Source organism: Lactuca sativa, chromosome 3, assembly GCF_002870075.4.
Source record: "Lactuca sativa cultivar Salinas chromosome 3, Lsat_Salinas_v11, whole genome shotgun sequence".
NCBI lineage: Eukaryota > Viridiplantae > Streptophyta > Magnoliopsida > Asterales > Asteraceae > Lactuca > Lactuca sativa.
The window spans coordinates 298,155,491-298,180,737 of NC_056625.2; the positions used below are offsets into that span (position 1 = coordinate 298,155,491).

General features: G+C 39.1%; 1 protein-coding gene across 4 annotated transcripts; it reads right to left on the minus strand.

Annotated features, from left to right (window-relative positions):
* Positions 1-404: 404 nt before the first annotated feature.
* On the minus strand, positions 405-24,956 carry LOC111921627 (65-kDa microtubule-associated protein 3). Of its 4 annotated transcripts, none has more exons than XM_052769592.1 (14): positions 24,256-24,458; positions 22,964-23,010; positions 22,650-22,856; positions 22,305-22,550; positions 22,003-22,212; positions 21,706-21,861; positions 21,472-21,631; positions 20,728-20,879; positions 20,560-20,647; positions 20,193-20,266; positions 19,552-19,626; positions 19,204-19,471; positions 18,745-19,043; positions 405-592 (listed from the first exon to the last, which is right to left on the minus strand). In XM_052769592.1, the coding sequence occupies exons 2-13, from the start codon at positions 23,000-23,002 to the stop codon at positions 18,751-18,753; spliced, it is 1,968 nt and encodes a 655-aa protein (XP_052625552.1). In that variant the 5' UTR covers positions 23,003-23,010; positions 24,256-24,458; the 3' UTR covers positions 405-592; positions 18,745-18,750. The 4 variants fall into 4 exon arrangements, with proteins under 4 accessions (XP_052625552.1, XP_052625553.1, XP_023772977.1 ...); XM_052769593.1 differs by lacking the exons at positions 405-592; positions 24,256-24,458 and adding exons at positions 2,294-2,452; positions 24,814-24,956; XM_023917209.3 differs by lacking the exon at positions 405-592 and adding an exon at positions 2,294-2,452.
* Positions 24,957-25,247: the final 291 nt, after the last annotated feature.

Below are 25,247 nucleotides of genomic sequence, written 5' to 3' on the forward strand. Positions count from 1 at the left end.
CCACCGCCGATTGCAACCCTTCCTTGCGATCGATTAAGAGTCGGCGTTTTCCCTAAAGCTTTTGTTGCTTCTTGGTTTATTTCCCCCAAGGTTGCTTCACGCCTCTTGATTGTGGTTGACTCTTGCTTATGTAGAGCATGAGTCATCCTCTACAAGCTCTCAACACTAGATTGATAATTTAGTACATATATATCTTCTATATATTTATCTCTTTTAATCGATTGTTTTCCTCCTCACAATAAGCGACGCCTCTGTGGTTTTTACTTCACGTCTTCTGCTTACATCTTTCACATGGTCCGAGCAGCTGAAGTCCCTCCCTCATACCTAAGAACATGATTGATCCCTAATAATTTCTAATTTGGTTGGGTTTATGTTACTCACGACTTGATGAAACATCCCAAAAATACAGTCTGAAAATTTCGTTTAAAATCAGTAATAAAACCATAATCATCATACGTTATAGAAAAATCATAATAAAGTATCCCAGAATAATATAACAATTGTCATGTATATCAGAGTATAAACATCCCAGGCTGAACGAATGGTGTGTGCACTGCAATCTTCCTGATCTCCTCTTTTGAAAACTGAGTACCTGAAACCAAAACTGAAAACTGTAAGCACGAAGCTTAGTGAGTCTCCCCATACTACAACATACCATACAATAACACATATAGCACATATTGGGCCTTGCCCACTGCATCGGGACCCGCCCGACATCGAACTAAAGTCCGGACTAACTTGGGCCCCGCCGACTGCATTTGGCCCTGCCCGGAAACGGACCGAAGTCCAGAATAACTTGGGCCCCACCCACTGCATCGGGCCCCGCCCGACATCGGACCGAAGTTCGGAATAACTTGGGCCCCGCACACTGCATCAGACCGAAATCCAGAATGTATTGAACATAACAAAACATAAACATATAACATTATCGTGCATACTGCATCGGGCTTGCCCGACATCGGACCGAAGCCCGGAACATATAACACATGACATAAACATGCATGAATCACAAAGACATCAAGCATACATAACTACTTCTCGGGATTTCCCTGGCATCAGACCGAAGTCCGGAACACATAACATATAACATGCAAGCTAATTCACTACATCGGGCCCTACCCGGCATCGGACCGAAGTCCGGTAGTACTAACATCTAACATGTAAGCTAAATCACTGCATCGTGCCCCGCCCGACATCAGACTGAAGTCCGGTACTACTAACATCTAAACGGGCCGACATTGTGGCCTTAGACACGTTCCTACTGGAAGAGAACTCAACTCACACTGCTGAAGTCCTACTGATAGAACCATAGCTGCTCGATGAGACGATGACAGATTCTTGATCTGTCAATATCAAAATAACACCCAATTAATAATTGGGTTCTAACACATATTCATAAATCCATGCTTGGGGTAAAAGACTACTTTACCCCGTAACTTAGCTTGACTCAAGCATAAGGCCCGATCCAAAGGCCCAAAAGTCTAATAATGGACCAAGGCCCAACTATGGCCCAATTTTCCAAATTGGGCCCAAACCTCTACATGGATTTCCCTTAAGGCCTAATTGTTCAGTCCAGTCCAACATGTCTCATTCTAAGGGCCCAATATCATACAACCATCTAAGCCCAAACTATTGCCTAATTTTCCAAATTGGGCCCAATCCTTCAAATGGGCCTTACCCTAAAGCCCAACTAATTACTCTATTTCATTTGATTATTCTTGGATGGCCCATTAATAAACCAATTACCAAAGCCCAATCAAAAGACCCAACTCAAGGCCCAAGTGAAACTAGGGTTTCACATAAAATGACGATTAGGGTTAAGTGTTTCTTACTTAACCCATTAAGGACTTAATCCATTAAGTCATTTACTCTACTAGATAAGTAATATGTGATATTTGGGCTTAATACACAATCAAATCCCAATGGCTCAAAAGTGGGTCCAAAAAAGTCCAAGGCCCAAATACTCACAATTAGGGTTTTCCACCCAAACATGGCCCAATAGGCCCAAAATTAATCTTTAAGCCCATTAGGGTTTTGGCTAGGTCCATTAGGGTTTTTCTTGTGGGGAACCACCCACTACCACCTTGGGTAGTGGTGGTCAACGGCGACACACGGCGGCGGCCACCACCTTACGGTGGTGGTTACTATTTTTTATTAATCATTTCTAATTACAGTTACAAAACTTTATGCTTTGTTTTTAAAATCAGAGTAATCTTTTAAAAAAAGCAGTTGCGTAATTTGTTCCCAAAACAAAATATGATAAAAAAAATTTCAAAGCATTTCTTCAAAGAAATGTATTTTCATTATATATCAAAATCTCGGGATGTCATGTTCAATACAGACGAAAAGCATAAACATAACAAAATAGACCTTACAACAGTTATTTATAACTACTGGCCTATAATCCAAAATCTCTCGTTATGTCAGCCAACTTATGCTCTTGTGCCATAACCTGTGATACAAAGAAAACTGAGAGGGTCAGGCTCAGGAGTCTGGTGAGCATATAAGATTTTCAACCCATAACAATATAATTATTATATTCAATTATCAAACAATCAACCCATTTACCCATCCCCATTATCTTCTTTACTCTTAAAGTTTTATCCTAAGAATCAACTATCCTTCATTCATTCATTCCTAAGGATTAACCTAATGGATTGGCACGAAGTCCATTGCTGCCAAAGTTTATCTATCAAGTACTAAGTCCATAGTTACCAACATTTATCTCTCAGGTACTAAATCCATAGCTATTAGGCGTTAACTCCATAGTCACCAAGGTTCACTTAACAGGCGCTAACTCCATAGTCACCAAGGTTTATCTATACGGTACTAAATCCATAGCTACCAAGGTTCTTTGTTAGGCACTAAGACAATAGCTGCCAGGGTTCTTTGTTAGGCACTAAGACAATAGCTGCCAAGGTTCTTTATTAGGCACTAAGACAATAGCTGCCAAGGTTCACTCATACCATCTTTCATCACACACCAACTATATCATCTACACATGTTCTACCTAACATATTTGTAGATATAAATACATATACAGTTTACCTCATTTAAAAACTATATAAAACATCCATACCATACTCATCTCAAATAAACAACAATATATAAACACATAGCACGTATTTTATAGCAAATACTTCATATTTATGTGTTAGAAGAAAGTAACTATACACTCATTTGATAATACGATTATCGGACAACACTACGGCTCTCCAAGTAGTAACTCTTCGGTGAAACCGGGATATCTTCACACACCGGGTTTCTCACGGACAGAGCTTCGTCTTGGAAACTCTTTTCTTCTCGGGATCTTCGGGCTTCGGGACTCGCTTCGGGTATCGGGATGATACCAGGGCTTCGGGGGTACTTCAAGACAGCTAGAGAGGGTATCGAGAGTGAGAGAGTGAAGGAATTAGCAACCAAAACCCGACTGCCCTTCGATTCTATTTATAGGGCTGATTTTTCGATTTTCACGTCGTGAACAGTGTTTTCACGTTGTGGGCTTGAACGTCATTGCATACGTCATCGTCCACTTTATATGTCAGGCTCCAGAAGCGCCAGAAGTTAGTTCACGTCGTGAACACTGTTTTCACGTCGTGAACACTGATAGTTTTGGGGTTTCACGCCCCGAACTTCAGAAATTCATAACTTTCGCATATGAACTCCGTTTTCGACGTTCTTTATATCGACGCGTAGGTAAAAACAAGATCTACAACTTTCATTTAGACCTCGTCGGCTAATTTTGACTGTATTTTTATTATATTATTTTTAGTAGGCCGAGACAGGAAAACTCTGCTAGAAATTCATAACTCCTTCATCTGAACTCCGTTTTCGTCTGTCTTTTTACCGTTGGACTACTATAAATGAGATCTTCGATTCTCGTTTAGATTGTTTCTGCTAAATATCGCTCGATATCATATTCGAACTTCGGGCTGTACACTGCTAAGCCGAAACTTCGAAAAATCATAACTTCCTCATATGGAGTCAGATTTGGGCGTTCTTTTCATGCACGCTCTCGGTTTAACATATTCTACGACTTTCGTTTAGATTGATAAGGTCAAATATCGCTCTAACGTAAATTCACTGTTTACGTCGCGTTGTGTCGTGCAGGTTCTGTCGCGAAACTTCGACAGGTCATAACTTCTTCGTTATAACTCGGATTTCGGCATTCTTTATATGTACGAAATCCTTGTAACATATACTACAACTTAGTTAATATTACACCTTCTAAATAATCTTCCATCAAAAAGTCATTTTTGATGCTCATTGTAACACCCAAAGTCAGGAAGGCCAAGAAAAGAAAGGAAACTCTAAGTTTAAGGGAAGACTCGTCGAGTCCAAGGAGGAACTCGGCGAGTCCGAGCGGGACCCGAGTCAAGGAGTAAGTGACCGACTCAGCGAGTCTGGTCTGAACGAGGAAAACCCTAAATCCGGGACTTGGAGCCTATTTAAACGTCTCATTCTCTCCCCTAGGGTTCCTTTACTGCCTCTTTCACCCAGAACACCGAACCCTAAGCTCCATTGTTGCTCATTCAAGCTTCCAAGCCATTTTTTGGGCGATTTGAAGGAAGAAGAAAGAGGGGAATCATTGAAGCTTCAAGGATTGTGATAGCTTGATTTTTTGTATATATTTTAGCAATCGTTTTCTTTTACTTTTAGCATTTTTAATATTCTTTTTGCATTAAATCGTTAGATTTATTGTTTTGAATATTTTTACTCGTTTAAGCAATTTTTGTGCAGATTTGTACGAGCAAGGTGGTATTTTGGAGCATTGTTAAAGCCACATTGAATACCTTGCAGCCACAATTGAAATCTCATAGCAAAATCCGGGAGCGAAAAGAAAAACAAAGCGATATAAATTAATTTTTCGGATTTTGACAGCTTTGCGCGACTCTCTTCAAGCGATCAGACGGAGGGGCAAACGATGTCCGATTGAGCTGAAAATTTACAGGAGTCTTCATAACTCGTTGATCTTCAATCTCACAAAAAATGAGCTGATTCAGACATGTTTTGGTCGGGTTTTTGGTCTGACGAACAACAGTACAAAAGGCTGTCCAGCAACCCATTTAAATAGCCCAATTAATTTATATGGCAGCTCATTTTGAGATTTAATCCAGCAGTCCATGTTTCATTTAGTTGAGCCCACTATGGCTTATTGTGTAACTTGGAAACGCAGCAAATCAAGGGCACAAAAATAGTAGGGCATCTTCATTTTTTTTCGCCGGCAGAAGAAAAGAAGTGGGGGGTTTTTCTCCATTGGATTCTTCTTTCTTTATTTTTGGAAATTAAACACTATTATCATTGATATCTTTATCATTGATTTTATTGTCTTGTGATTCATTTATCTTTGTAATTAGATTAGGTTAATTTTTGTATTAATACTTGGATTATGGATGAAGTTTTTGGAGCAACAAGAAGTGACGATTTCAAGAAGCTTTGTCATCTTCATTTCGTAATCGGTATTGGTATAATTTCTATCAATTTTATTGTTATTATTATTATGTGTTAGTTTTTATTTTCAATATCGGGTGAATCTATGGAACAATTAATTGATTAGGAATAGTTTTATGTGGTTTTGATGGCATGCTATGAAATATTTTTTAGTGAAACATCTATCGATGTTCATATGTCTTTAATCATGAGTTTAGATATGTGAATGTTTAATTAGTTGGTTAATTTCTTGATTACGTAATAGATCTTCAAATTAACAAGCAACAAATGGTTTTTGTGATTGTTTTTCTTTCACACAATCATGAAAATATTTTCTCCAACATGGTAGTGAAAGTATTTTGACTCCTCTTGGATTTGGTGACTTTTAAATCTTAATGCTAGTTAATTTTCATTAATTACATGCTTCATGGAAATTATGACTTTAACTAAGAAAATGTGTTATGAGCTTCTCTAACCATTGTATTAACTAAGAAAAGTCTAGGTGGTCTCAAGCTTCTTAGATTGCTATAGCCAAATTAGTATCCATTAAACTCATTGCACCACAAAATTATGATGATTAGTCAACTAATTGAACTTGTGATTTATCCCGATATTGGAACGTTTTATATTATAGATTTTGTATTTTTCCATTTTTGTTATTTTTATAAAATAGTTTTTTTATCGCATTTAACATTTGAAAACCCCCATATCATTGTATATATTTATTTCGGAGAACTGAATGCATAGATTTGATTCGAACCAATCCCTGTGGATTAGATCCCTTTTACCGCTATTACAATTCATTTTTGTATGTCGTCGTATTGAGGTTTTTTTTTTTTTTTTTTTTTTTTTATTTGGTGGTCTCGACGCCCACCAGATTGGCCTTAGATCTGGAGTTTGTGGAATCTTTCTGAGTTATTGAAGGTACTAAGTCGTTTGCTTCATTTAGATCTATTCTAGTTGTGAGTTTTGGGGCTTTTTAGCCATGATTAATTATCCATTTGAGTTAGAAGCCAGATCTGAGGTTGCTACTTCGGATCTAAGCACACTTTGGCCTTGTGAAGCATAAAGTAGCTGCCCTTGAGCTGATTATGGAGCCTCCTTGCCTTAAACCCTAGTTTATGATGTATTTAGCCTAGATCTCCTTCTCTACACGTAAAGTTTGCAACTTTACGTGAGGAATATGCTTGGGAAGGGTAGATCTATAGTTTGGAGTCCATGCATGACTCAAAAGTCCTCTGCATGTATGAAGATCTGAATGGACTCGGCGAGTCCGTTGAGTGGACTCGGCGAGTAGCATGAAGATTAGGAGCAACTCGACGAGTGGGATGAGCAACTCGTCGAGTCGGATGAAGATTGTCTTGTACTCGGCGAGTCAGGACGCGAAACCCCAAACCCTACGAGTTGAGACTCGAATCAGTGAGTTGAGTGGAGACTTGGTGAGTTGGACAGGTCAGGACTCGGAAATCGGTAGACTCGGCGAGTCAGGGGCTGACTCGGCGAGTCTAGTCGCGAATGGAAGGACTCTGAGCATATGAACTCGGCGAGTCGGTAGGCAGACTCGGCGAGTAGGGTTGACCTGGAAGGTTGACTTTGACCAGGACTTTGACGTTGACTAGAGTTGACTTAGTTGACTTTCAGAGGACAGTTAGACTAAATGTTGCATTGATATTGGTTGCTCGGGGAGCTAGTGGAGCAGGAGTTCAGAGAGTTGTTGGGCAGCAGCTAGTGGGGTTATCGGCAAGTTCAGCAAGTGCAGGTGAGTTTCCCTTTGTGTGAATGGGTCTAAGGCCACAATGCCGGCCCATTTAGTTATGAGTAGAAGACCCGGGGGTTAGCCCTAGGCACAATATGGTGTGATATTCAGGACGAGGTCCATTGATAGCGGGCGGGTGCCCAAGGATTGGTTCATATGATAGTTTATACTTGTTGTCTGTGTGATACATGTATGTGCCTGGTAGGGAGGTGAGTGTGGGCGAGGTCCCGTATCTCACCGATAGCAGAGTGTGGATGGTGTTCCACATATCATTAGCAGCAGAGCAGGGGCAAGGCCCAAGTTAGGGAAGGAGTGAGTGTGGGCTGGGCCCATATCTTACTATCAGTAGGAGCGTGGACGGGGTTCCATGTCTCATCAGTAGCAGGACAAGGGCGAGGCCCAGGATAGGCGAGGCCTTAGGACAGGATCCATTAGTATATGTTTAGCTTATGTTTTGCGGTATGATTATGTGCTATTATATGTTAGCGGGCGAGGCCCTGTGACAAGCGAGGCCTAAGTGAAATAGATCTGTATCCGAGCGGGGCTCAAAGCCAGGCGGGGCCGTTGTAGCGGGCGAGGCCCAGAATAGCGGGTGTGGCCCAGTACGTGCAGTATGTGGTTATGCATGGTATGTGGTAGGGTGGGGAACTCACTAAGCTTCGTGCTTACGGTTTTCAGTTTTGGTTTCAGGTACTTCCGGTAGCGGAGGGAAGAGCTCGGGGTGATCACATGGCACACACCATTGATTAGACAGCCTGGGAATGTTTTACTCTGATAATGAACATATGTTTGGAAATTAATACTCTGATTATGTTTTGGATTGATGATTTTGCTTTAAGTAATGTTTTATTAAAAGAAATTTTTAGTCTTAAATTTTGGGACGTTACAAGTTGGTATCAGAGCCTTGGTTTGAGGGATTCGGACATGCTCTCGGGTGTGTCTGAACTCAAACTGAGGAATTGGTATAGAAGTTTTCAAAATGTAAAGACAGATTGTAAAAAGAGAGTTTTGAGAAAGAAAAAAGTTTTAGAAAAGCAAAAAGAATGTAGAAAGAAAAGAATTTTGATTAGAGAAAAGGGTGTGGTGCATGCAATCGGTCGAGCTCAAGTAAGTACCCCAAAATACCCATACAAGTTTATGTTTTGATTATCAGTTAATAGAACAACATGCTAGATTAGGACTAAGGATCTAGGGAGGATGCCTTATGTGCTTGTTATATGTGCTTTAAGTTGCATGATAGTGCTGATTAGACAGTAGTAGGATAGCCTGTTTAGGTTATGCCTGAGTTTATGAGCTTGTGTTGCATGCTAGTACAGATTCTTGGTATGATATTATGATTGCTTGAGTATGTTATGGTTAGATTTTCTCTTGTCTGGATGCTGCTTGCTTGGTGCAATGTGGGATTCCGAGTGATGGGAGTTAGTCATTAGGTGGATGCGTCACGTCACATGTAATCAGGGTTGAATAATCTCAGAGTGCTGGATTTGGCCCTATTGCGCAGCTCTTGTTTGAGTCCAACCGTTGTAGGGACGAGTCTTTTACTCGAAGGATTATCTGAGCCTCGTCACATGTGATGGTATCCAGGTGATGGCTAATTGACATCACAAGGAGGCCTTCAGCGGCTGAGGACTGGTTTGGTTTGAGTCAGAGGTTTCCCTAGGATAAGCCTAGGATGAGGTAGTGCTGGGAGCAGTAGTAGTAGGAAAGGGACCTGGTGGAGTTGAAGCAGTTCCCGAGGAAAGTACGGATAGATGTGGAAGGTAGTATGGGGCCGTACTACTGAAAGCAGAGGATCCATACTCGATTCGGGAAAAGCCGAGATGAGACCGGGGAACTTGTAGTGCGTGTATGATCTCTCAGTAGTGATGTGTATATTGATAGTTGTGTGTTATGTATGTCAGCATGGTGACGTTGCGAGAGAGACCAGTTGGCGGATCAGGCGCCGGGGAGGGATCAGGCTCGGGTTCAGGAGCTGAGCAGCTCAAGGAGCGAATGAGGGAGTTGATATCAGTGGAGGTTACGCGCAATATTCTAGACCAGACTCATGTGATCTTTGGCACGGTCAAGAAGAGTATATTGGAGATTTTGGATGAGAGGCTGGGAGCCTTCCGTACCGAGATGATGGCTTTGATGGGAGCGCGTACTTTGACATTTCGAGAGTCCAGGGCTTGCGGGGCACCAGATTATCATGGGGCTAGGGACCCCATCAATAGCAGCAGATGGTTGGCTGATGTTGCCAATGCATTCCGTACGAGCCGGTGTCCCGAGGGGGACAAGGTCAGAGTCGCTTCCTGTTTTCTGAAGGATAGAGCGAGAGATTGGTGGGAAGAGATTTGTCATGCTTTGGGTGATGATGCCGTGTTGGACGCGATGACATGGGATGATTTTTCAGCCAGGTTCATGGCGGATTTTCGCCAATTATCGAGGTGCAGCAGTTGGCACGAGAGTTTTAGGATTTGACGCAGACCACTGAGACTGTGGCGGAGATCACCACCAAGTTCAGGGAGAGGGCCCTTCTTGTTCCGCAGTATGTCGCGGATGAGGAGATGAAGAAGGCCCGATATCACGAGATGTTGAGGGCTGACATCAGGGAGTTCGTGAGCAGGTCCAACTGTAAGACGCTGGAAGATATGATCTCTCGGGCTAGAGAGAGGGAGATTGACTTGGAGCAGATCCGGAAGAGGAAGCCGAATGAGGTTCAGGTAGCCACAGGCTCGGGAAAAAGGCCCAAGGGATTAGATTCGAGATCGAGGGATTATCAGGACCACAGCCGGTGCGGGAAGTGTAGCAGGGCGCATGGGGGGCGCGTGCAGGAGTGGTAGCGGTGGTGAGTCTGGCTGCTTCAAGTGCGGTCGGACTGGTCATTTTGGCAGGGATTGTACTGTTACCACCACACAAGGATCAGACTTGATATATTTTCACTACAATCAGCGGGGCCACAAGAAGGCCCAGTGCCCCAGTTTGTTTTCGGCACGACGGGTGATGGCACCCGCCCCTGCAACTTTGAGGATCATGGACGGTCGTCAGGGCCATGCGGAGGCGCCTGCGGTAGGAGGCAGGGCTTTTCAGATGACTACCCTGGAGACGCGAGCAGCGTCGGACGTTGCAGGTATGCGACTTCCGTTTTCTGTTCTTTTATTTGTGCATGATTATATTGTTATGGTTCTGCATCATTATCGGTATGAGTATTTTATTTTGTGCGACTTGCTTGTGATCGAGTTATATGCCATCTGCATACCTTGGATATTTGGATAGTAGTTAAGGGATGGATTCTATTGGAGAAGGTTACTTAGGGTGCAGTAACTGTAGCATGCCTTGGAGGGACTTGATATGTCTTGCTAGTTCGGAGCCGTATAAGTTTTAGAAATGGACTGGTTAGATCCCTAGTTATGGTAAGCTTGGGATTCCTCAGCAGATTGATTATGGAATGGTAGCAAGGATTGGGATTTCTATTCATTGAGCAGCGAGGTGTAAGCAGGATCGAAGTGGGGGAGAATCCTCCGTGTGTACAAGGGTAAGAGCACGCAAATCCATAATGAGTACACGGTTTCTGAGAAGGAAAAGAGGTAGTACAACGTTTGATGGATTGAGTAGTTCAGGGTTGGGAGTTTGAGAAACTCCCTATCAGTTCGTGCGTGTAATGGTGATGGTGAGTACGTGGTTCGGAATTTAGGTTGGAGGATCGCCTGTAGGACTCGAGTGAGTCGGAATGAATATCTTAAGGACAGATAGCATGGGATGCTTTCGTGTTAGTAGTTAGCGGCAGAGGCAACATGTAGAGCATGGTAGAGCGGCGGGAGAGCTGCAGCCTTCTTCAGCAGCAGTCAGTGGTGGAAAGTGTTGTAAGACTACGGGGCCGCCGTAGCATTCACTAGCAGTCAGTGGTGGAAGGTGTTGTAAGACTACGGGGCAGCCGTAGCATTCACTAGCAGTTAGTGGTGGAAGGTGTTGTAAGACTGCGGGTAAGTCGTGGCATTCCCTAGCAGCTAGTTAGCGGAGTATGGGCGGAGGCCCGTATCTCCTAGTTAGCGGAGTAGGCGAGGCCCGTATGAGAGTAGCAGTATAGGTGAGACCTGAGAGCAGGGATTGCTTAGCAATATGATTGGGTGAGACCCGTGGGCGGGCCCGTGCGAGAGTGGTTAGATAAGTGAGACTAGAAAGATAGAGGCGGGTGAGACCCGTGGGTGAGGCCCGTGAGTTTTAATAGCACAGGTGAGACCTGGTAGGGTCCGTAGTGTCAGTTAGGGGATCGAGGATCCCAGGATTGTAGTGCCTGAATGGCATAATAGATTAAGCAGTTATAGGTAGTTGCAGTTCTTCGAAAGTCGCTGGGAGCGACTAGGAGTTGTGTTGGGGCTAGCGACCGATGGGAGCCGGTAATCTAGATATTGATAGATTGATAGGGACCAGGGTGGTCTCGGTTCATCCGGAAGGCAGATAAGGAATAGCAGAAATTTTCAGTCAGTAGCAGTGCTGGTAAGCAGTCTATGGTGAATTTCAGATAGTTGGTCGTGGGGTGCTTGACACCAATTATAGTAGAAAGAAATGCCTAGTGGATACTGGCGATAATGACCCGTACTGGAAGTAGCGGGAGTAATGGATTTGGTGAAGATAGGATCTTCACAGTGACAGAGGAAATAGTTGGTTACGGAGCATCGCCTTGGGAAGGCAAGGAAATCGTGCAAGGAAAGAAGGGGTGAACCCCTATGGGTTCAGTGCAGTACTCGGTGAGTACCAGACGGATTGTCAGTTGAGTAAGTTGTGTTTCCAGAATGTTCAGGGTCAGGGTTGACCCGAGATTATTATCCGTAAAGATTAATGTTAGTCGGAATGTCCGGGCGAAAGACCAGCGAAGGTAGGCAGCTGGTGTTGGATCAATTAGTAGAGTATTGGAAGCAGATCGCAGGCGGTTGGCCATAGCAAACTTCGAGGACGAAGTGTAGTTTAAGTGGGGGAGAGTTGTAACACCCAAAGTCAGGAAGGCCAAGAAAGGAAAGGAAACCCTAAGTTTAAGGGACGACTCGTCGATTCCAAGGAGGAACTCGATGAGTCTGAGCGGGATCCGGGTCAAGGAGTAAGTGACCGACTCGGCGAGTCAGCCAAGGAGACTCGGCGAGTCTGGTCTGAACGAGGAAAACCCTAAATCCGGGACTTGGAGCCTATTTGAACGTCTCATTCTCTCCCCTAGGGTTCCTTTACTGCCTCTTTCACCCAACTGACCGAACCCTAAGCCCCATTGTTGCTCATTCAAGCTTCCAAGCCATTTTTTGGGCGATTTGAAGGAAGAAGAAAGAGGGGAATCATTGAAGCTTCAAGGATTGGCCTTAGATCTGGAGTTTGTGGAACCTTTCTGAGTTATTGAAGGTACTAAGTCGTTTCCTTCATTTAGATCTATTCTAGTTGTGAGTTTTGGGGCTTTTTAGCCTTGATTAGTTATCCACTTGAGTTAGAAGCCAGATCTGAGGTTGCTACTTCGGATCTAATCACACTTTGGCCTTGTGAAGCATAAAGTAGCTGCCCTTGAGCTGATTATGGAGCCTCCTTGCCTTAAACCCTAGTTTATGGTGTATTTAGCCTAGATCTCCTTTCTCTACACGTAAAGTTTGCAACTTTACGTGAGGAATAGGCTTGGGAAGGGTAGATCTACAGTTTGGAGTCCATGCATGACTCAAAATTCCTCTGCATGTATGAAGATCTGAATGGACTCGGCGAGTCCGTTGAGTGGACTCGGCGAGTAGCATGAAGATTAGGAGCAACTCGACGAGTGGGATGAGCAACTCGTCGAGTCGGATGAAGATTGCCTTGTACTCGGCGAGTTTGTTCTTGGACTCGGCGAGTCAGGACGCGAAACCCCAAACCCTACGAGTTGAGACACGAATCAGTGAGTCGAGTGGAGACTCGGTGAGTTGGACAGGTCAGGACTCGGAAATCGGTAGACTCGGCGAGTCAGGGGCTGACTCGGCGAGTCTAGTCGCGAATGGAAGGACTCTGAGCATATGAACTCGGCGAGTCAGTAGGCAGACTCGGCGAGTAGGGTTGACCTGGAAGGTTGACTTTGACCAGGACTTTGACGTTGACCAGAGTTGACTTAGTTGACTTTCAGAGGACAGTTAGACTAAGTGTTGCATTGATATTGGTAGCTCGGGGAGCTAGTGGAGCAGGAGTTCAGAGAGTTGCTGGGCAACAGCTAGTGGGGTTATCGGCAAGTTCAACAAGTGCAGGTGAGTTTCCCTTTGTGTGAATGGGTCTAAGGCCACAATACCGGCCCACTTAGTTTTAAGTAGAAGACCCGGGGGTTAGCCCTAGGCACAATATGCTAGTGTGATATTCAGGACGAGGTCCATTGATAGCGGGCGGGTGCCCAAGGATTGGTTCATATGATAGTTTATACTTGTTGTCTGTGTGATACATGTATGTGTCTGGTAGGGAGGTGAGTGTGGGCGAGGTCCCGTATCTCACCGATAGCAGAGTGTGGATGGTGTTCCACATCTCATTAGCAGCAGAGCAGGGGCGAGGCCCAAGTTAGGGAAGGAGTGAGTGTGGGCTGGGTCCGTATCTCACTATCAGTAGGAGTGTGGACGGGGTTCCATGTCTCATCAGTAGCAGGACAAGGGCGAGGCCCAGGATAGGCGAGGCCTTAGGACAAGATCCATTAGTATATGTTTAGCTTATGTTTTGCGGTATGATTATGTGCTATTATATGTTAGCGGGTGAGGCCTAAGTGAAACAGATCTGTATCCGAGCGGGGCTCGAAGCCAGGCGGGGCCTGGAGCAGCGGGGCCGTTGTAGCGGGTGAGGCCCAGAATAGCGGGCGTGACCCAATACGTGCAATATGTGGTTATGCATGGTATGTGGTAGGGTGGGGAACTCACTAAGCTTCGTGCTTATGGTTTTCAGTTTTGGTTTCAGGTACTTCCGGTAGCGGAAGGAAGAGCTCGGGGTGATCGCATGACACACACCATTGATTAGACATTCTGGGAATGTTTTACTCTGATAATGAACATATGTTTGGAAATTAATACTCTGATTATGTTTTGGATTGATGATTTTGCTTTAAGTAATGTTTTATTAAAAGAATTTTTTAGTCTTAAATTTTGGGACGTTATACTCATTGTCTCTAAATTGACTAGCCCTAATCTACGGGCGTTACACATACCCCTTCATGGGTCTTACCTTAAAGCCCAAAAAAATTTCTTAGTCCAAACTCTTAGCCCAAAGCTTGAATCCGGGTGGCCCACTAAGTCCCAAAGCAAGAAAGTCCAAAGAAATGACCCAACCGAGTCCCAAGAGTTGCGAAGCCCAACAGACTGAGTACGTGAGGCGTACTCAGTTGTACGCTAAGCGTACACGCAACTTGGGTTGTACGCCGTGCGTAATGATTTTTACGCCAAGTGTACTCAACCATTAAGCCAAAATCAACATTAAGCTCTTAATGCTTTAGACCAGAAGCCCAAACCACAAATCCAAGTCCTAATAAGCTTCTATAACCATAAAGTCATTGACTTGGTGACTTTACATGCCCTATAAAATCCAAATCCAAAATATAACACCCTACTTTAATCAAATGGACATAAACTTTTGCATGGATGAATCTAAACCTTAAAGGAGACAACTTTATGCATCTAGAACCTCAGAAACACCAAGAGTGACAACTCAAAGCTCCTAGAATGGTATCAAACCACTAGATCTCATTCTTGGGGCCAAAAGGGACCAAAACACACAAATGATAGATCTAAGACACTAATGAAAAATTTCATATCTTTTTACCTTAAATAAGCTGGAAATGAAGCAAATAAACGAGATCCACAAACTCTTCTTTGATCCACCACCTTGCACCAAGCTTCTACTTCTTGAATATGAACCAAAACCACCAAAAATGAACACAATGAGCTCAAAACACAAAGAAAAGGCTTAGGGTTTCGTGCTTGAGGCTATAAGGACAATGGAGGCTGAGAAATGAGGGTTTCATGGTCCATAATGATGTTTATATAGGGCCTAACCCCAAAAATTAGGGTTTCTAAATGACTCATATACGCCCCGTGTACATACACGTACGCCTCGCGTACTCGCTTTACAGCTTGTATGCTAAGCATACCATGTGGTACGCCTCCTGTAAAACTCAAGGACCAAAAACGCAACATTAACAACAATGAGGGCAATAAAGAAACTTACCGGGATTCAAGTGTTACAGTCTTGGTTCATAGATTCTCCTCTTGGGGTAAAAGACCAAAAATGAAACATTAACAACACTTCATTAAGCGTCAACTCCTTTCCTGACGTCATCTTTAACATAATCCTCCTGATGCCCTAGGGTTATGAGGTAGTCGAGTTGCTCATGAAGATTTTATTACTATTGCCCACAGCTTTAAAGTCCCTAAACCATTCCTTATTTGAGCACACATGTCGAGTTGGACATATATCAATCCACCATTCCTAGGGTTCGACTCCACGCAGTCGACTTTGATGGGTTTTCTAGGTTACAACATAAAGATTTGCACAATAGATTTTAAACATAAACTCTTATGGGCACATGTAACCTAGAACTTCTATGACATTTTCACTATTATAGCAACATACTTTATGAAACAACAATCAACCTACTAAAATCGAAACTACAAGACAAGTAAACATACCTTTAGCACCAAACAGTTGATGCTAGTAATTCTCTTGTAGATTTTCTTGAAAAGACTACCTCCAATGGCGTGATAACCTCTAATACGTCACACCCAAAATCCTAGGAAACCCTAGGATCGATATTTAAGAGAGGGGGGAGAGGGAGAAACCGATTTCTCTTATATATGGGGCTAGGGATCGGTTTACAAAGGGATATAACCCATTATATAGTTGCCAGATAATCTTGAAACCCTAGATTTACCTATTAAAATAATATTATTTTAAACTGATTCAAATCTTGTTTCCTTATTTGATCCAGGAGGCTTCCAAAACCATTCTTAAGCTCACTAAAATCGTCCATATGTAGGAGGGTTCTAGAATTGCCTTCATTGTTTAACTATTAGACAATTGCAATTCAACTCTTGTACCTTTTATTAATTCTAATTAATCCAAAATCAACTCCAATTAAATCTGATTAATTCTCACTTAATTATTACTATTTTTAATTAATTTTTCTAATAAATGAAGGTTTTTTTTGCTATATGCCACACTCTCATTCCATCTGCCAAATGTCATTTTGTGGTTATTTTGAATTAATTTCTTTTCCACATGTCATTTTATAGGTTTTTCTTTTTTAATAAATTCCACATAATACTTTAATTTAATAATTACAATAAATTTAGTAATAAATAAATATCAATTTCATTAATAGACTTATCTTCTTATTTCAAAATTCTCAAATTAAAGTTCATTAGTTTATTTTGTTTATTTATTTAAATTTAAAAGATAAAAAAAAATCAATTTTAATAATTTATTATTTTTCTTATTTTCTTATAAATCTAAAGTTCTTAAAATTTAGACTTTTATATATTTTTTTTAATTAACTCATGTAATACATGGGTCTTACATCTAGTCATATAATATATTAAATATTAATAAATTATTTAATCTCTCTCTCTCTCTCTCTCTCTCTCTCTCTCTCTCAATATCAATCCTTGCTATTTCCTTATTATGAGAACTACCTAAAAATGACTTTACTTTTAATCGTTAAGTTTATATCAATTTAGTTAAGTTCTTAGACACTTTAATCCAACAGACTTCACATATTATCATTATCGTTGCAAGATCAATGTTAAACACATCACAGTTTATAACATGGTATTCGATCGATCGCAATAAAGACAATTTCCTAAGAATCTTTTTGAAGGTTATGTCCTTCACTACCAAAGTTAGCACCTCCCTTTCTTTTTGTTTTTGCCTTCTACAAACTTGTTTTTCACGAAAGATTAACCACTCCACCATGTTAGCCTTTTCAAAAGTATAGTATAATTGGTCTTTTGAACTACCTTATTATCCTCAATTTAGAGTTTTCGATGTGTTGTAAAACCAATAAAATCAAAACAAATGTTTTTTTTTAACAACAAACTATTCTACTCCTAAACCACTCATTAATTTCACTTATGTCCATGATAAAACTTGAACCTCAACCTCAAAAAGAGAAGACAACACATGATACCACTAGGCTAGAAATTATTTGGTAAAAATCAAAACGTATGTATACTAAGTCTAGGGATGTAAACCATTTGGGTTGTGGTGACTTGGTAAGATATGATGGATAACCTATTGACCGATGTTCAACTCCTGACACCACTCAGTCCCTCTGGTCATGGAGGTTCGTCTGTAGTGACTTCAGGGCATGATGCAAAGCCTCATGTTTACAGCGGTAGATTAGTTGGTGCGCGAAAACTAGACTGGAAACCCTCGTTAGGGAAGTTTCTTTTCCAAAAAAAAGTCTAGGAATGTAAAATGTTTATTTTGGAGTTTGATAGGGCTAGAAATAACTAAATAGCCATTTGGTAAAAAAAAATTGTTTTTTTTACCAACTCCCAACGATAAGTTCAAAATTTTGTCAAAAAATTGATTTTGCAATATCCGTTGGTCCAATTCATAATGAATCCACCGCATTAAATATAAACCGTCTCTTAATACCTTCAAACAGATTAGTGGCCAATCCGGATTCCGGATGAGACGTGCACCTCTACTCTCGATTTTCAAAGTAATAAATAATGTTAAAGGCTTAAAGTTTAAAAATATATGTTAATGTTCTAAGTAATATAAGAATTAAAAATACATTGTATCACCTAAAATTATACATATCAATTATCAAAGTATTCAAAATTAAACGATTTATATTGAAATAATAAAATCGAAAGTTAACAATGGAATACTTTCATCATGAATATCAACCAATATTTATCACTTAATTAGTGAGTTGTATTAATAGAACGAATTATGTATGTTTTATATTCATTTTGACGTTTGACGTAATCAATAAAAAAACATATACCCAAACGGTTTTGTACCTACCTCAACCTAAAAATAATAATAATGAATCAACAGATACAACCAATCAGCTAGGATACGTACACATATAATAATGAGATTACTAAAATATTTTATGAATCGAATATTGATTTTACAACTTTTTTGAACTTCTTAATTGAATTGCATGTATTTGTATGCTCTTAGTTGATGACGATTATGAAAATAAACGGAGTGTGTAGAAGTATGAGCATGTGGATTGTCGAGTGTGAATAAAAGTTATTTTGTAGAACACAATCTTAAACCTATCCATGAAATGAAATTCCACTAACTACGTGAGCTATGTTAGCTATATGTCATAAGCCCATAGACCCTATGTTGTTGAATGGTTCGCGAACCATGAGTGGCTATTTAACTGTGGTTCACGGACCATTTTTAGTAACAAAGATAAACAACACAAAATTGAACAGACTAAACATACGGATCAAAAAACCAAAATCTTTTCACAACACACCCAACGTTTTTTTTTTTTTTAAAAAAAAAAAAAAAAAAAAAAGAGTAAGCAAACAAGGAAGAATATAATAGTCTTTGTAACGAAGGGTAAAAGAAGTGGAATTACTTACTTAGGCTTAGGTTTTTAAAGGAAAGCGACCAGCTCGCATCTCCTCAAACGAATACTCGACATGATGTGGAGCAAAAGGTGTTGAATCAGGGGTAGTACTAGTCATGCCTATTTTCATTAAGGATGATGTTGACGATGGGGTTGTGGGTAAAGTCATTGTGTTTGTTGGGGTTTTTATATTATTGGTGGATAAAGATGAAAAAACCGGAGAAAGGGGTTTTCTAGGTGGTGGTGTTGTTTGGGTTTCTTGTTGATTTGTAGGTGCTTTAACATTTGAAATGCTCCTCAAATTACTCTTGCCTGAAAACAACAATTATTTATTTATTTATATATATATATATATATATATATATATATATATATATATATATATATATATATATAATCAATTTGAGTTATAGTAGTACTATTCTTATATATTGTGAACGTTTGAAAAGATGGCAATGGATTTAAGAATTACCAGGGTGGATTTTTGCATGACCACCACTGTGGTGAGAGTAATGTAAATTGTGAGCGTTTGAAGAAGAAGAAGAAGAAGAGGAAAAAGTGCGATTAAGCTTTGGAGTTTTAAGCATTGAGCCAACAACTGAATATCGTCTATCGGTAGAACTACTACTCATCATACTTGCTGCTTTAATAAGCTTTTTTCCACTCTTTATTGGACTTGGCTTTGACCCAAAACGTGCTTCTTGCTCAACTATCAATTGTCCTTGAAGTTTCTTCTGTTCCTAGTTTCAAAAAATAATAAAGTTGATTAGATAACAAAAAGGACATGAGAAATCTATGGGGATTTTTCGTTTTTTTTTACCCTTTGCTTTTGACGTTCTTGTTCCTTTTTGTGTTTTTGGATGTCGTAATCATCCAGCATTGAGAGTAAAGAAACCTGTGATCATGAATACAATGTTAAAATAGATGATGACAATTTGTGATTGGTGCATTGGACATTTGGACTGATGTAACGAGACAAAAGCTGTTTGTGTTGTTCTAAAATGAATGAGACAAAAAAAAAATTACAACTTTTTGTTCAATTGAAAGAAGTAAATGTGGGCATGACTCACTCAAAAAAGACATAAATACCCTTCTAATCCTCAAGACAAAGAATAAGTAACCCATGGGACAAGGAGCACTCCAAAAGATATATATAATTTTGATCATAAAAGATAGCTTTAGAAAATTTAAAAAATATTGAATGAAGTTGGGACAGAGACTTTCTCGAAAAGACATAAATACCCTTATAATTTTATCATAAAAGATAGCCCTAGAAAATTCCAAAAATATTGTCTGGAATCAACCAATTTCAACTAGACAAAACAGTTCAAATTTTTGTCAAAGCAAAAAAATGTGAGTGTGGAACACTGACACACTAAAAAAGACGTAAATACCCTCGAAAAGACATAATCAAGTCCCATGTAACAAATGCAAACTAAGAATTGAAGAACAAGTGCTTACACCATCGTAAGAAAATGCAACTCCTCTTTTTTGGTCCCATGATTTGGCTTTCTCACGCAGTGTTTCAACCATAGCTGTTTTATTCATATTATTAAATAAAGAAGGACAAAAACAAGTCAATAAAAGCCAAAACCCTAGTCTACTTTGTAATACATCAAATAAATTTTCATTTGAGACACAGTTTATTATTTTTGACTAATGACAAAATAAAAGAAACTCATCCATAGGTTTCTGATTTGATGACTTGTATTTATTGCGGATGAAATTAAATCATCATGTTTACTAGTAAAATAATATAATTTTTTTTAACATAATTAATAAAATACAAGAGACTAAGAATCTAGTATTGATTATATAAGAGTCATACCAGGAATTTTATGAACCAAAGCCCGGGCTTTCTCAGCACGTTTTAAAAGGAGATGGGTCCCTCTTCCAGAATTATAACGGTTGTGATCCTTATTGAATTGCTATTTATCACAAATTTTCCAATGGAGAAAAGTAAAATAAATGAGAAAGTTGAGAACATATTACATACCCTGTTGTACTCTTCTAGCCAGGTTTCCTCTTCACATGCAGCTAACCATTTATCAATCTTTTCAAGTATCTCTTTTCTAGCTGAAGCTTCCTCCTTCACCTTTGACATTTGAAGGTCTATTTGTTCTAACAAATACAAAGGGTCAACTACACCTGCAAAAAATAGCAACTTACTTTATGATTCTTTTACCCATAATAGTAACATACCTACACTATGTTACCAATAATACCAACATACTTACATTTTAGAGTAAATTACACGAATGGTCCCTATGGTTTAGGGTAATTTGCACGTTTGGTCCCTAACTTATCTTTTTAACTCGGAAGGTCCTTATTGTTTGTTTTTGTTACGTGCTTGGTCCCTATCTTACCTAAAAAGACTATTTTGCCCTTGATTTTTTAATTTATTTAAATAAACACACCCCCAAACCCAAACCCATCCCCTTCACCTTACCTTATCCACCCCATCATTTTTCCCTATTTAAATAATAGTCTTTTTAGGTTAGACAGGGACCTATCGCGTAACAACAACAAATAGTAGGGACCAAGCGCGTAACAAAAACAAACAATAAGGACCTTCCGAGTTAAAAAAATAAGTTAGGGACTAAGCATGCAAATTACCCCTAACCATAAGGACTGTTCGTGTAATTTACTCTACATTTTATTTAATCATAATAGGTATACACAAATGAAAGAAAAGGGTAACATAAATTTCAGTTTTCATGATAAAAATTGAGATTTTTACCAGATTCTAAGGTTTCAGTAGAAAAATCGATTGCTTCATGCATTACAACAGTCATGTGAGCCTCTTTGCATATTTGCTCCAAATCTGTCTTCCTTTTCAGGAGTACTTCCATTATCATGCTTGCTTTCATTTTTTGCAGCTTGAAAATCTCCGACTCGATCTTGAAAAAAGAAAACACAGTATCATAATATATCAAAAAATTGAATTATGTAATATAATTAGTGAAATACTCACGAATTTAATGGACTCTAAAGAGAGAGCATTGGGTTCTGTGACTTCATTCTCTGAAGCACCTATATAACGTATGACATTTTGGAATCGTTTTTGCTCATCATTTGATATGTCCATTAAATTCCAGAGCCCCACCATGGTTGTTGCAAGATCTTGAACCTGGAAGCAGTTGTTAGAGTATAGTGTTAGATGCAAGAAATAGCAATGTACTTTCATTGATTTGTTGTTTCTTGCATTTAGCATTAGAGAATATGAATATAAACAAGTTGTTGATAGTAATGGAAAAGTATTTCAATTAACCTTTTTCAATCTCTTTGACTTGTCCTCATTCAACCTACAAACTGCATTAGACAACTTCTCCATTGTATCATCAGTTATGCTCTTTTTGCTTCCTGGATTTTCCAAAGTGGGATGAATCCCATTAATTTTAATTTTGAAATCCATCCCAAGAACTCCACAAATTGAATGAATAGTAGTTAAATGGTCCAACACTTGCTTCAAACGATCACTCTGTATTAATAAAAAAAAAAAAACAAGTTATGTAAATTATGCTTTCTCAGGTGTCAATTTTATTTAAATTTTTCTCTTGTTTTGGATCATACCTTTTCCTTTTCCAATGCATGTAATTCAATCTTGAGTTCTTCCAGTCTTGTCAAGGACAAATCAGATTCATCAAGAATTGGGAGACATGATTTGTCCTTTGTGGATGTGAATAGTTCCTTTGATAAATTTTGTATTTGATCCAAAATTTCTGTAAACAGAACCTTCCTCTCATTTTTCTTCTTCTGCATCATTTCCACTTGTGGAAAAATGTCTGCAAGTTCTTTTATCAAACTACCTGGCTCAATCTGTACATGTTAAAAAGCATACCTTTTGTTAATTATTATAAATCATGATTGATGAAATAGAAAAGGTCAAAAGGATGGTTGTATGCTAAGATTACTGACCTGTATAATAGGTAAAGATCGGTCTCCTAATGAAGCACATATGGAAGCAAGTTCTGCTTGTGAGTCAGCAATAGCTTGTCTAAGTTGAGCTCTAAAACGGTTTGCCTGATCTACTTTTCTTCGATATGCATCCAAACATTCTTGTTCCAATTCAAGAAGCATTTTGTCCCTGTTTTTTTCAGGCTCTCCCACTTCATCCCATATTTTCTAGTCCAAGAGACAAGTGTGATGAGATGTTGTCTTTAAAATTACTATGAATATAACAGGTTGTAGTGAATAAAAATGGTCAGAAGATAAGGAAATATTAATCAAACCTGCAACTCTTTTATGAGAGAAACACATGTTGTCTCCATTGGATTTGCTGATGAATAAGAAAATTTCACTCATCAGTTGACAGATATAATAATTTGACTAATAATAATGATTTTGAATAGCACATGAAACTTAACGAAGATATACATACAACAGGGTATTATAAACAATCACATCTTCTAATCTGACATTCCCAATCAAATGGATGAACCATAAATTTGTTGAAATTGGATTTATAAACAATGACATTTTCCAAGGAGGATATGTTAAGAGATAATGGTCCACACTCCACAATTCCAAAATAACATGAAAGAGGTTGGTCATAACCAATAACCAATTTACTTCATATCATCAGAAGTCATGAAATGAGTTATATACTGCTTAAATAGCAAGAAGAAAGAGCATTTGATGTAAAACATTTCCCTGATTCTGCATTTCAAACCGAATAGCTTTTTAATCTACTTGTTCACCAAAAAGAAAAGCATAACATTACATATCAATCTTATAACTTATAGAAACAGATACTAAACTTGTGCTTTAGCAAACACAGAGAAAAGTAACAGATATTAAATGATGAAACTACTCTTTAGGTACCAGATTGCATCACTGTTGACTTAGATATAGAAACATATGTGAATATTTACATCTTCACTTAATTTTTTGCACTTAAACACTAAACAGACAGTTAACTACAAGTCTGTACACATTTCTTAATTTATTTTTTCTCCTGAATCAAACTGAAACCTAGCTTGCCCTAAGTTGATAACAAAATCAATTTCGATTCATATTCATATTTGTGCAAATTTACTTGTCCAAACAACAGTTGAATTATCAAATTTTACGTTCTGAGCCAAGCTTACACCACATAAACTTTCAAACATACATCGATTAAATGTCAAGTTCCAAACTGACACAGGTCAGTTGAACTCTTTACCACTACATGAAGAACGATACTGTATGATTAACAACATTCATCTCCGTTCTGAATGCAATTAACAAATTCAATTTCGATTTTTTTTTATATTTGTGCGATTTGTTTGTCAAAAAAGGAAAAAAAAAATACTAGTTCTACTTTCTGATCGAAGTTAATAGCAGATCAATTTTCACATATGCAAAACATTGAGTAAAATTCCAAATTCGAGATGACATTATTTGAACTCTATAACTACTACAACATGTCGTAATATGTAATTAGTGAAAACAGCATTCGCTCGATTATGAATGTTATTGACAGAATATTAACTTAACTCGCGATTTAATCAAAGAAACAGACGTGATCGATTGACAGACTTACTGAATCAAACTTCCGACGCTTTCTAAACCGCTAAAATAGTTTTTCCAACTGTACTCGAAACTTTCTCCGGTGACCGATGAGATTATTCCGGTGAGTGGTGAATTGTAGAATCAAGCGTGATACGAACGAAAATTGGCAATAGATCAGATGATCGTTTGTGTTTATAGAAAGAGCGCAAAGTTAGCGGGGGTTTCAGTCGTTATACTTCCTTTCCTTCTGTTTTTGAGTTTTTGAATTAATTACTAAAAGTAAAATGAAGTTAAGAATAAATTGAAAGAGGTCCTTATACTATTGACTAACTTAATAACTTAGTCCCTTAAGTTATCAATCTTTCTGTGTATCGTACACCATTGAAATGTTTACACCATCTCAATCTCACTCACCCGAGAATTTGGCGGTTCATGGATGCAGCAACGTCAAGACAATTTTGGTTGTAGGTAATTGAAATTATATCAATTTATATTTTTTATTCTTAAACGAAGACATTTGTTACGGTTATCGCAAAGGCTTCTTAACTCAAGACATTTAGTGGTCTTCCAAATCGCAAGTGATTAGTACCTGGATTCACGAGACGCTTGATGCTTGAGGCAAGAAATGTCGCTTCGATATTTTGATTCAGTTGTACCAGTGATACTTGAAACAATCTCGGGCGGGACTTAAGAAGACACTCCGATGAATTCAGTATCCGTAGGAGGGAATGATGAAAACTTGACCAAGAGTATTAGAATTTATGTATCTTAATTGGCGGATGTAAACTTTGACTATTTGTAAGGTATGAGTTTCCTTTTATCTAGAGTGTTTGGAGAGTAATAAGGATAGCCTTCTATATAAATCCAACCTAAAATTCTTATACATTTGGATCAACACATTATATATATATATATATATATATATATATATATATATATATATATATATATATATATATATAGGAGTAGGATCAAATGAGAACACCTAAAAGGTTGAGAACGCGAGAACACATCTGGCCCATT